Below are 13605 nucleotides of genomic sequence, written 5' to 3'. Positions count from 1 at the left end.
GACTCCTGCACACACGATTTTCGATCTCTGGAGGACCCCTGTACCCAGTGTCTCTGTTGCTGGGCCTGTCTGCGGTTGTTCCGTCGCTTGGGCTCCCACTGTAGGAGGGACCAGGTCTCCTTCTCCCTCTTCAATTCATGGCCTGCTCTGAAGGGCCAGGTTATCAGGCGGGTTGGTGGGGCTGGCTGGGCGACTCTCCACCGTTGGGTCGTCTCGCTCACTTGGCCAAGGGGCTTGGTCTCTACCTCTCGGGTGCACAGGCCGCCATTTTGGTGGGGTAGGGGCTGCTTTGTTGGAGGGAAAATTCTTCACTTCTGCAGCTTCTCATGCTGTGGTTTTGATTGCCGGAGCAGCTCCTCGGTCAGGGACACCACTGTGGGGACATATTTGAAGGAACGAGCTGCCTTGCATAGCCGGTTAACATTGGATTGGGCGCACTATCCCTGAGCAAACAGCAGACACAATCGCATGGCGTGCTGCCTAGCCATGCCCCCCAGGTTTCTACATTCTTAACCCAGTCGATGCAACCTCTCCAGGTTTTTGGTATGCAAGTGACCGGGGTGGCTCGTCCATAATGGGCAACATGGTGCCGACCAGCGACCTATTATGGAGGAGCCATGCCAGCCCAGTGAAGACACTGCATGCTCCCTCAGCTGCCACACGCACCAGATTATGCACGCCTGGAATGGTTTTAATTTTCCAGGGAAACTTGGTTGTTCATTGACAATAGTACCCCTGCACAATGGGCACAGCAAGGCTGGAGGGCCGTTTTGCTTCCTCAGCCTTGGGTGGCCTTTTTGGGATGCAGGCCAGGGGTTCAGAAGACTTCAGTTCAGTAAACGTGTTCATAAGTGGTGCTGCTGTGCTTCCCTGAATATTTAGAGGATCTGTTGCGGCTTGGAGCGATGGTGGCACTCTGGCACCATTGCGTATGTCAGGAACCAGGAAACTCTCCATGCTTCGTCTGGTTCCTGTTTATGTGGTGCGCGGGAGCCAGAGGGCCATCTTTCCATTTTTGAGGCTACATCTGGAGTGCAGGTCTGCAGGTACGAAAAATAAAACTCAGTATATGTATGTATTTAAGAGTTTGTATCGTGTTACGCATGTGAATGAGTGCGGGGGACCTTGACACAAAGATGCAAGGTGTGGTGTAACAGGTATTTATTTAGTGACCAGATTCTTAGGATTTTGTTTGGACAAACACCCACAGGTTCTAAGGGGAAGTCTACAAATAATGAGTGATTATCTGCTGTGAACTGTATCAGAATAGGATAACGCAAAATGGGGTCTATCCCTCACATCCATCTCCTTTTGAAGAGAAAAGTCCAACAAAAGTTCACACTCCTATCCTTCCAAGGCCTTGCTACTCGTTAGGCTACTCAACATACAAAGGAAATGTTAAAACGATGTGGCCAACTCAAGAGTTTAATAATCCTGAACTATGACTCTCCAGCTCAGAGTTAATGAAAAGCAAAGCAAACCACATTTCCTGGGAAGGCTCCCTCTAGCGTCGCTCAATGTCAAGATTCATTCAGCCTCCCTGCTTTCACCGCCAGTTTTAGGATCTTTCCCAGGCATTCAGTTGCAGAGCTTTCTCTACCTAGGCATCTCTGTGCCCTTAAATATTCACATTTAAGCTTCCCACTGCCCTCAGTCTGCTGGATTCACGGAATGTCTTTCTTAGCCCTTGGGTTTCCAAGTTTTCACATTAGGCCGCTCCTAAACCCTAGGTTTCTAAGTATGCACAGTAGGTCCCTCCTGCACTTTGGGTTTCTCAGATCAAATGCCAAGTCATCCCTGGACCCTGGGTTTCAGGAATCACAACAGGCCCCTTTTGGACCTGGGTTTAAGGACTGTCAAAAGGTCCCTACTGAACGTTGACCTTAATGGGTTTTTCTACACTTTCATTCAGAGTTTTTACAGGCTGCCGATATTCTCTTTCACTCCTGCGATTGGCCTCAATCCTTCCCTGTAAGTCACTGGGAGCAACGTTTGGCTCTGGTTTTTCAATTCCCTCAAGGACTTGAGAAGGCTGTTGCGCCCTTCTGTTCAGCTTTGCCTCCAGGGCTTAGCAACTCTATGCCTCTCTTCCCAGCCTTGTCAGGCTTATTACTGCCCTGCCACCAGGCAGTCACTTTCCCAGTCTTCTCTTCAGCAGTCTCCCCTTGTATCATGGGAGCATCCGCAGCTACATCTCCTTCCTTTGGATCCAACACCCGGAATGAACTTCGCCTGACCCTTTTATACCCCTGGGGCTGTGAGGTATTTCATAAGACTGACTCTAGTTTTTCCACAATTACTTTCTTATCATTCCCCAGGATTGGTTATGGCTTTTAGGATTCTTAATTCCCATTATCATATGATCAAGGAAACAAATGTCAAGTTGCAAGCAATTAGCCAGGCATAAAAAGTTAGCCCCTCAATTCTTTGCATTCACCCAGCACAAGATTTCATACTTGCCTAGTGTCTATCACTTGCATATTTTGTAGGCCTGATTGATTGATTTGTTTGTTTGTTGCTTGTTAGGTGCTTATACAGCAAGTAAAATACAGTTTCAAAGAGCCCACAGGGTGAGGGGAGGGAGCAATGGAGTGAAATACATTACCAAACACAATAATTAATAAGAGCTGTGGAGGGAAAGGGAGGAAGGACGAACCTACTATGCCTCGTGAGTATTTGGAACGTGCAAGTGCAGCAAGAAAAAAGTGCAGAGGCCGTAAGTGCTGGGGAGTCAGGCTGATGGGTGAGCCACAGATGAAGTGCTTGGGTTGATGAGTGCTATATGGCCAGGGGCCACGTTAGGAGTAAGTGTGAACCTTCGAGGCGGAGGGTGTGCCAAGGCAAGGGCTGAGGGTAGACAGGAGCTGGGCAGATTGGGTGTGGGAGGTCAGGGCCCCAAGGATGCATAAGGGCCCCAGACACCAATCACAGCAACTGTGGGATTAGCATGAAAGAGAAGAGGGGAAGGAGGAGGTGAAGATGTAGGTCTTGAGGATTTCCGGAATTTAAGAAAGTCCTGCTCAAGGCACAGAGGCAGGGGAGACTATTCCATAGGAAGAAGTCAGCTGAGGAAAGCGATCGACCACCTTGCCTCTGTTTAGCAAAGCACTTTACACACAAAGTGTTGGTGCCAGAGAAAGGAAGTGGTCTAGAGGGAGAGTATTTAGTAAGTTTAATTTGGACATAGTGTGGTCCTCGGGCCCAGGCAGCCTTGTGGCTTATGCAGAGGGATTTGATCTTAATCTGTGCAACAACCGGGAGCCAATGAAGACTTTTTAGGGCAGGAGAGATGTGGTCCCTGGGTTTAAGACCAATGATAACTCTTGCTGCCCTATACTGGATTAGCTGGAGGGGTCGCAGAGTGGACGGAGGTAGATTCAGGAGGAGGCTTTTGCAATAGTCAAGCCTATGGAGAACCAGGGCTTGGGTAACATTGAGCCTCTGGGGAAAAGTGAGAAAAGGGAGAATTCCTATCGGAAGGAAGAGGTGAAAGTGGGACTTCTTGCAAATGTCCTGAGTGTGAGGGAGGAAGGAGAGTCGAAGATGACTCCAAGTTTTCTGGATTCAGAAGGAGGAGCCGGGCGAGAGCACAAGGAGCAAGGCCAGAGTGAAGGGAGCAGGGGTCCCAACAGGAAGGATCTCCGTTTTACAGGCGTTGAGTCAGAGATTGTTGGAGGTGCACCAGGAATGAATGGCAGATAGGCAGTTAGGGTTGATGGAGGATGCAAGAGGGACAGCAGGAAGTTTGAATAAGAGCTGTGTGTCATCTGCGTAACACTGGAAGTTGAAGGAGATGAGGCGTGCAAGCAGGGCAAGGTAGATGTTAAAGAGCCAAGGGGAGAGGATAGAGCCCTGGGGACACCGCAGGTGGAGAATGACGGAGGAGAAGGTGCCCAAGTTGACTTGGGAAGAGCGGTCCGTAAGGAAGGATGTCAACCAGTCCAGTAACTGTTCCGACATACCAAGGGTATCGTGGAGCTTTTGGATGAGGATGGAATGGTTGACTGTGTCAAAGGCTGAGGAGAGATCGAGAAGGATGAGGACAGAAGGGGAGTTGGAGTCCAGAGATGCAAGTAGTTCTTCACGGGTGTTCAGAAGAGCCGTTTCTGTGCCTCTGGATGCTCGAAATCCAGATTGATGGTTGTGGAGACCATCAACAAGTTCGGTGTGTGAGTTGAGTTGGGGTAATGCCAGCTTCTCCAACAGCTTACCCAGGAAGGGAGTGATGGAAATAGGGCGGTAGTTGGCAGGGCAGGTAGGGTCTGCTGAAGGTTTTTTCACGAATGGGCGCACAAGGGAGTGCTTAAGGGAGATGGGGAAAGATCCAGTGTCAAAAGAGTGATTGCAGAAATCAGCGAGTGCAGGGGCAAGGAAGCCAATGTTATCCTTGGAGTCATACCAGGGGTTATGCTTAGAAGCAGGTTTCAGGTGGATCCTCATGACTGGGGAAGAATGTCAAAGGTATTGGCGATGAAAAGGTGGAGGTTGCTGAGAGCAGAGTCAGAGGCAGTATCGGAGGTAGGAGCTGAGGGGGAATTAAGGTGGAAGCAAAGGCAGCATCTGACACTCGTTTCATCGGGCGGATGTTGTTGAATGAGGATGAATGGGCTTTTTGGGGGGCGGTCAGGGGGGCCAAAGGGACGCAGGTGGAAGGAGAGAATGATCTGTCCAGGAGAGAGGGGTGACTAGTGGAGGGGAGAGCGAGAGGTCAGAGTGTATGAGGGTGTCAAGAGTGTCTCCGAGTGTGTCCAGCTGAGTGGGTTGGCACAAAGGGAGAATGGAGAGGGAAAGAGAGGTGCAGATGTCTGTGGAGAGAGTGGGTGTAAAGCGAGAGGAGACCAGTTGGGTATTGAAATCACCCAGGAGCAGGAGGTTGGAGGTGGATGAAAAGTAAGGAAGAACTGAAGTCAGCCCACTCAGAGAGGAACATGGTGGTGGCGTCTGGAGGCCGGTAGCTGGTAGTAATGGTCAGGGTGGAGATGGGAGAGATGACCAATTTTCCAACCAGGCTTTGAAAGGAAGAGTAATGCTGGGTGGGGTAAGATGGAAGGAGGAGTCCACTCAGGGAAGATTAAGACAACACCCCCGCCAGTGTGGTGAGATTGAGGCTTGGAGATGATTTTGAACCCGTCGGGGGGCAGGGAGTCCAAAGCAGTGACTGAGCTGGAATTGAACCAAGTCTCAGTAAGAGCGGGAATGTCGAGTTCAAAGTCTTCAAGAAGGAGGAGGAAGATGTCAGCAGAGTTTTTTTTGTCTGCTGAGTGAGCGTTAATGTCACCAAATGGAGGAGGTCTCTGCCTTTGAAAGTTTTCTGAGGTGGTGTACAGGGGTGTGGTACACCAGTCAGAGGAGGGAGAGAGAGTGATAGGGGAGATGCAGGAGAAGGAAGGAAATTAATGAGAGAAAGCAGTATCTGGTCAAAGAGAAGGTTGAGTTGTGGACCCTGAACCAGGATAGTTCCTGTGTGATAGACATTAACGAAGCAACAAGGGGACGAGAAGCCAGCCAAAAGAACTTCCCACTTTGTGCCACCATTAATGGTAGATGTGGAAGGTGGGAGAGTGGAGATGAGATGGGGGGGTCCACAGATCTGGATTGGGGACAAAGAAAAGAGGATATCAGTGAAAACCTCTCCTCGAGGAAGCACTGACTTGGGTGTCTGCGATGGGAAGTCCAAGGTCTGCTCTCAAGATGTCTTTTTTGTGCTTTTTCCTGACGGACTTCGTGAGAGAGGGGGGGGGGATAGGTGGTAGTGTAGCAGTTAGAGAAAATAGGAGAGAAGGGAGAGAGCCATAGTGGCGGCAGAGGATAGTTGAGGAATGCAAGAAGTGTGGCTGCAAAGCACAGTTCTAGCTAAACTCACCAGGAGACCTAGTGGAAGTAGTCACAAGGCATAAATGCAATCCAGAAAAGAATAGAGGATCAATAGATAAGAGCTGCACAGATGTAAAAGGTACACACAGCCTAAAATCGAATATTCTTTTTAAAAAGAGGCACAGATGCAATTCAAGGGAGGTGCACAGATGTAAGGTACACACAGCCTAAAATGTAAGGTACACACAGCCTAAAATCGAATATTCTTTTTAAAAAGAGGCACAGATGCAATGCAAGAGGGGTGCACAGATATAAGGTACACACAGCCCAAAATCGAATATTCTTTTTAAAAAGAGGCACAGATGCAATACAAGAGTGGTGCACAGATGTAAGGTACATAGAGCCAAAATCAAATTTCCTTTTTTAAAAAGAGGCACAGATGCAATGCAAGAGAGGTGCACAGATGTAAGGCTTACACAGCCAAAAACGAATTGATTATGATTATTATCTAAGGTCAGTGATTATTGTACCCCGTACCATTTTTTTTAAATTACGCATCAATAGGCACTGCAAGTTTTTATAAGCATTCGCATCATGCAGCACCATTTTGGAATTTACTTTTGCAGCTATGTGGCATCTCCTTTGGTATGGACGCTGGAGTACCAGGTCGGCTAACACCCTTTGCTTGTTTTCTATTCTGCTCGGCAGGCTGGTCTGCTCCCTTAAATTGTGTTCTGGAGAATGGAGTTTCTGGGTGGGAGACTGCAGGGGTCTGTTCTTGAGGATGTTAGCATGTCTCTGTGGGATAGCGAGCTGGAAATATTTGCATGTCTCTGTGGGACAGCGAGCTGGAAAGAACCCCTCCTCTTCCACCCTGTGGTTGACCTATTGAGTAGTGGCTGAACCACCCCAGTCCTTTGTGACTTTATCTCCCCCATATAAAGGGTGTTTAGTGCCTCTGACTCACCACAGGCCACATTCAGTGTATATGCTGTTATGGGCGAGTGTGTGAAAGAGGTTGTAGTGTGTATCTTTTGGTGTAAATTTAAATGAGTGAGTGGTTCGCGTGTGAATGAGAGAGTGTATATTGTAGGGATGCATGAATGAATGTGTGCATCCATACCTGGCTGGCTTCAGATCTGTGATTGGCGGAGGTGGCAATATTTGTGCAGCAGGAATCTGGAAGAGGTGGACTACGTTAGTGCAGGCACAATGGACATATTTTCTTTCAGTGATATTGCATATTTTACTGGCACTCTGGGCAACGCCAAGTTCTTACATGGATACTGGCATATGTTGGCAGAGTCAGTATGAATGTTTTCTTAGAATACCATTGATGAAATTATGGGCAAAGCAAACATGAGTATTTTCTTCTAAAGGAATGCTAGCATATATTGATGCAAGCAGCATGGGCAGAGCCAACATGATAATGTGTTTTGCCCTGACAGAATGCTGACATATATTGTGGGCTAAAAGGCATTGTGAAAATGCTCCTGTATGCTTTTGTTGACTTGACATCTATTGGATTTTTCCATGGTTACCCTACATAACAGATTGTAGAAAGTGTGGCTGATTGCCCAATTTTCACTTTAAATGTGCAGTAAAATGCATCATTTTAACTCCTGCTTTACATGTTAAGAGCATCTGTCACTTTGCAGCTTGATTTGTTAGCTAAATAATTGTACTTCAGACCACAGTATATCATAATTGTTTAGTTTAAGCTATTCTCGGGCTTATTTTCTCCTCCTATACTCTCAAAGCATTTCATTTGCATCACACGAGTAAGTAAGCCTCAAACATGACTATTTGTGTCTGTGATTGTTCAAAGTCTTAAGCAGAGATTTGTATCTGAGGAAAGATGTTTGATGCAGTGTGATACAGTATCTGTGAAGCCACTTAACCCTTTTGACAGAGCTTCCCAAATGTACAGTCACTGTGTGCTGCAAAAATCTATTGTATAATAACTGCTGTGATGGTGAGTTTCTTAGCTTTTGATTTGACTTGGTATGCTGTTTTCTTTTACAGGTGACACCAGATGCTTCCTTTTCACTATTTTACCCCATGTCGAGGTGTTCATGTATTCCGGCTTCAACAACCACTACATGTACTTGAATTCAGGGCAGCAAACCATGCCAAATGGACTAGTAAGTACTTTGATAAGAGATGTGACACCAAGCAGTGCTTGCAAGATGCCTTGACTGTGTGATGCTGTGCTTTGATGAGCTGTATTAGTTATGCAGTGCCATTCTTGTATTATGCAGTGTGGAGCTTGGGTAATGCCTTGTGACTACTTAGACTAGGTGAAAACTCCTAGCCCCACCCGGGAGCTCTGTGTGCATGCCGTAGTGGTCATTCGTAGAAATAGCAAATACAAAATATTGGACCCACCTTTTAAAGGCTTTGTCCAACGTTGGAGCAGAGACCATTTTGAAAACGTGTAGAGCTGCAGTGACAACAATTCTTGGTCCTCCTTTGTCCACAATTCTTTCCTCAATCTCCTGCTTGGCAAAACAAAAGTATTTTCCTCCAAAACACAAATTGATCAATGCAAATGTTCTTTTCTCAAATGCCAAGCACGTTTTAGCAGATCATACTTCTTCTTAAAGGAAACCGTTAAGTCAGGATGGCTCAATACCTTTCTAAAATGTAACAGTTTATCAAGACAAGGTGATGGAATTAAAACGTCCTCTTCCACCACACCTTTTTACCACAGTATGTTAAATCATCATCATCATCTTCTTTCCTGGTATAGTCGCCTGCCAGGGCTAACTACAATTGATCCCTTTCCTGGTGTACTCGCCTGTCAGGATAATCCTCCTCCTCCTATTACTACAAGTGTACTCTGTGGTAATGCTTGTTCCAAACCTCTCCACATCAGAATGAGGTGGGTTGAACGAACAACTGATTCTCTTTATAGTCTCTTGTCTCTTAACAGAGTGGGTTACAATTTAAAAAAATCATTTTTCTTTTGTTTGCCTTGTGGCTGTATGCAATGCAGGTCACAGTTCTCTCCCTCTTGGTCTCTCATACAAGAAGGCCTTTGCTCCTGCAGTCTTTGGTTTATGATTATGCAACTTCTTGGCTGCTGGCAATGTGGGTTACAATTATCTCCTAATTGGCATCCCTTTTTGGGAGGTGTACGGAAGGCATGGTATCAAAGTAAGACAGACGGAAGTGATCACAGTTCAAGGGTGTTTATTAGACTGTACAAATGGGTGAGATGAACGCCTAATTTAAACCTAATTCTAAGATGGGAGCAAGCTATGACCATCAAATAATAATGCAGTCCTAGTGGTGTCTTAATCAAATAAAAAGGGCCTATACTATCCTTACCGCTATGCTACAAAATAGTGTGGGATAATGTTGAAGAAAGAAGTGTTCACAAAATGAAAGGTCAGGATGTTAGAGCCGCGGTCTCCCTTCCCCACGTTTTTAGCACGGGACAACGCAGGACTCTCGAGCACAGCACACTTCTGGGTTTCTCCGGCACGAGCTGGCAGTTCCTTTCCAATATCAGGGCCTTCTGTGCCCAAGTCCCTTTTATGCAAAGTCTCTTGCTTCAGAATGCCTGATGCATCACAAATAGCACAACAAACTATCACCTCCCTCAGTCGGGCTCAGACCAACCATTCACTGTGGACATCCCTCAGTCGGGTTCACGCTTGTCAGCACAATGTTAACGGGTGTGTCACTGTCCACCCCAATTCGTAGGCATCCCTCAATCGGGTTCACGTTTGCCCCAAACAACACAGTTCTTTGGTTTTACAACCCGTCAAAGACTTTCGACTGTACGAGGGGTTCGGCTTGACCCTCGTGTGACCACTTTGACACTTCACGCCGGCCTCTCTCTTCATAGAATGTTGCCACTGCAACCTCAAGTCTAACACAGTCCGGTCTACTATCAGTTCCTTCCGACTCACCGGCTCTGCTTAGCTTGATACCTTCTCTTTGGCTTCGGGAGTTAAGGACTGTACCACAGCAGCAAATGCTTCTCCCCGCTCTGACTATCAGTGCGAGAGGGCCCTGTGTACCGTTGACATCTGTCACACCACTTGCCAGCTGCGATTCCCAGTCTTACGTTTCTTTCTTTGGAGGCTTCGCAGATCTGGGTTGAAAAGGGCAAGGGCAAGCTCCTCCTTTTCGTCCTTTCAGGGTCCAGTGCCATTCTCCTCCATTTGAACTGCCGTCCCGGAATAGCTGCTTCCTCATGCGTTCGGCCTTGCTCAAAGTGTGCTCTCGGGCTCTGTCTTTTATCCCTGTGGGGAAGGTAAAGGGCCGTCGGGTGAGTGTGGTTATTGGCAATTGCCTGACCCTTGTGTTGGGACATGTCAGATAAACGAGCCTTGGTGTTAGCCCGTTTTTGCTCATGCAGAGAGAAAGTGTTTGTGTCGGAAAAGGGGGTGGGTGAGAGTTTCTAAATATCCTACGGGGTAGGATGGGGTAAAGGTGTCATACGGAAGGGGATATTGCATCTCACCCTTCGGTGTCCCACTTCGACTCCCCAAAGACGCCCCATCCAGGTGATGGCCGTGTCCTGGCCACCTGGATGACAGATCTCCGGGGACTAGCCGGTGAGACACCTTCAGGTTTCTCACAGAGGGTTGCGCCCTGTTTGCCCTTGAATCACTCTTCTGCTGATTTGGCAATGAAGGTTACGATTGCTTCTCTCCCACACGGTATGGCTTGCTTCAGCACTGCTTCCTGCTACACATTCTCAGCATGGTCGCGTTTCCCCAGCATCTACTGCATCTCTGACACAGCATTCTGCTGCATCCACGACTACACTATCAGCTTCCTCCTGCCTCTGCTCCTGAAATCCATTTGTATTTTTCAAAGTACTGCTCAGGTGCCTTCTCTCCCAACAACTAGACTGCTCATGACACTTAATCAACTCTGTCCCAGTACTGTGGGCATTATTGGACTTGGAGTCCATAATGTTCATGTCTGTTTAATAAGTTAACATGATCTGATTGTTTAACTGAGAGTGTTCAAACTTATGGGAAGTTGGTAAAGGAGTAGATGGTTTACTCTTGGGTTAAACTAGAAGTTGTGATATTAACTTCCTGAATCTCCAATGTGCCACTTGTGTGCTGGTTAAAAGTATTTTCATGTTCTGCATTTTGAGTAGTTCTGGGAGAAGGTATCGTACATTGACAGCATGCCATTAGATATTTAGGTATTAGGGGAATCTCATCTTCAGAAGAGGAAAAATACTGCATCTCTCCTACCGCAGTCGCAACTTCTCCCTGACCGCCGTCTCCTGCCATGTGATCCTCCCACATGTTACTATCCCCAGGATTAGGATCAGTTAGCGGCTAACTTCCCCTGGCCACATGGGAGGAGACTTTAGGCTGGGGTTTAGTGATGGCTCTGTAGGATTCATCACATGAGGTAGAGGTGTGAAAGGATTTGAAGTTAAGAGAAGTTGAGGAGGTGATGCAGAGGGTTTAGAAGTAGCTGGAGGAAAAGGTGGTGCAGAGGTTTATAGTTATTGCATCGAATGCCAACGCATCAAATGCCTTAGCATAAAAAAAAGCAATGAAAAAAAAAACATCAAATGCATTTTTTTAAAACATTTTTTTAATGGGGGGTCCCCCCAAATCCCTGTTTTTTTACCCCGTAAAACCTGTTATACTTAAAATAAAACCTTTACCTTTCAAAAAAATGCATAAAATGCTTTTATTCGATACTTTTTTTCGATGCTTTTGGCATTAGATTGTTTCTATTCGATGCAATCACTGGATACCGGTGCCAGAGGGAGTTGGAGTTGCAGTAGGTGAAGTTAAAGGTGTAGGGTGGACACAAAGAGAGCACAAAGCTTCGGAGGAGGTCAACATCAAGGTGGCAGAGTCAGAGATTGAGGACAGGTTAGAGCAGTAGAGTTTGGGGAGAGTGGGGGAGACTAGCAGTTCGAGGAGTGTACAAATGGGAAGTAAGAGGCGGAAGCTGGGAGATCGGAACAGGGGCAGTAATAGTCAGCAGTGCAAGACTACACAAGCCAAACCATATGGGGGTTGTTGGAGGAGGACCAAGAGTGTACTGAAATGTCAAGGAGGTTAGACATCAGTAAGTGGGAGGGTTAGTGAAGCGACCGAGTGACAGGACCATAGGTACTAGTGAGCGTCAGTCTGACAAAGCAAGTAAGTCTGGTTTACGCAGTATGCTCGGGTCACTTAGAGAGACAAGCCAAACCCCACCCAGGTGCCTCAATCCCCTCCTGGCCTCCTTTATCTCTGGGAGATGCAGTGCAACTTTCTACAATCCATCCTGGAGCTTCAGCACACATCTACACCACCTGCTGAAGCATCCGCTACCTGGAGCCTACTGGGATGATAACCGGTGACCAAGAGAGCTAGAGCAGACCAACCATTGTTTCTGAGACTCTGAGTGATGCTGTGTAAAGACCCAGATAGACATTTGTGATGAATCCAGGGAATTCGTCTCTTCTCCCCAAGAGAAAGCCACCCCGTTTGGGACTAGGGAGGACAGCCTGCTACACAATATCCTTCATAGGGGACAGGGTAAGACTGCTCCCATTTTAAGTGCTCCACTCCCCCTCGGGCTTCTAGGGACAAGGACTGCCAATGCAGGTATTCCATTTCAACTCCCCTTACTGCACAGCTCCACTGGAGAGGTAGGGATCCGAAGCAGCCCATGGAGCGCTGCTTCTTCACCGAGCCCGGGACCGCCAGAAGAGGATCCCACTTCCTCAGATGGAATACGTACCAGCGACCTGCTCCTCCAAGACAGGTGGAAAGAACCAATGCGATGCAGCTGACCATGCAGTCATAATGCAAAAGCAGAAAGATACTGGTGTTGTCATGGAGCAACGACACTGGGATAGTAGACACAAACTCCAGGCTCACTGGCTAAATACGTTGTCTTGACTTGGGCCAATCACACAAGAGTGCAACTTGAGTTGCCGAGGCAACTCAGTCCAGGGTGCCTAAACCCCCTCCTACACCCCCTGTGCTACCCAGACAGAGTGGCACCACCTTTGGAGGCTTCTGTGGAGAAGCCCGCCAAAAAGTGGAACAAAGGGCTCGACTTGGGTTGGAGTCACAGAAGCGAACACAAACGCCATTTTGGAACCAGGTTTCAGCAAAAAATACCAACCAGTGAATTTATATTAATTTAATAAACTGACGGTATGTTCGAGGCTATTTTAAAAAGTGGTAGCCTCAAACAATGGGAAAATCCCATAGGAATATATTCGCAGTCGAATATAAAAAGTAGTATCCACTGCCACCAGCCAAAACTCGGTCGGGGGGGACTGGACAGTGCCCCCTCGAACAACAGACCCCGGGGCAATCGAATTGCCCCGACCAGTACGTCCACAATATGATGGTTTGTACTGGTTCTGTTCACAATTTGAGACTAGTAAAGCCAATGGTAACTTTACATGCCCTTGGAGACAGTAGTCAGTCCCAGGGTATGGAGTCTATGTTTGGGGGTCGCTACGACACCCCTGCGTTACTGCACGGAGGTTGCTGTGTAGCCCACATATCAAAAATACATGAAACCCTATGGGGAAAAGGACCCCATAGCCCATAGAACACATACAAAGTCAAAGGAACACCTCAAATCATGTCTAAGAGTGGGAGGAACCAAGTCTCACTCTTAGCAGGAGAAAACATAAACCCCAAAAATCCAGCAAAGCTGCTGGGGGTCTCACTAGGTTTGGGAAATTAACCTTTACAGAGAATTCTCCCTAACAACGAGTGGCTGATCAGGGCGCATTCTCCAGAACACGGTCTGGATCAACTCAAGTCACCTGTCACTCTCTCCACA

At 47.4% G+C, this 13605-nt stretch overlaps 1 protein-coding gene across 3 annotated transcripts in view; it reads left to right on the top strand.

Moving 5' to 3' along the window:
* Positions 1-13605, top strand: part of MEAK7 (MTOR associated protein, eak-7 homolog) — a 1198349-nt gene that overhangs the window by 847650 nt on the left and 337094 nt on the right. For all 3 annotated transcript variants that reach the window (XM_069636236.1, XM_069636239.1, XM_069636243.1), the window contains one exon: positions 7840-7958. In XM_069636236.1, the coding sequence (XP_069492337.1) occupies positions 7840-7958 (119 nt within the window). The remainder of the gene's footprint in view (positions 1-7839; positions 7959-13605) is intronic.

Source organism: Ambystoma mexicanum, chromosome 1q (assembly GCF_040938575.1).
Source record: "Ambystoma mexicanum isolate Mex_15411 chromosome 1q, UKY_AmexF1_1, whole genome shotgun sequence".
NCBI classification, from domain to species: Eukaryota; Metazoa; Chordata; class Amphibia; order Caudata; family Ambystomatidae; genus Ambystoma; species Ambystoma mexicanum.
This window is presented reverse-complemented; position numbering and strand designations above follow the sequence as displayed.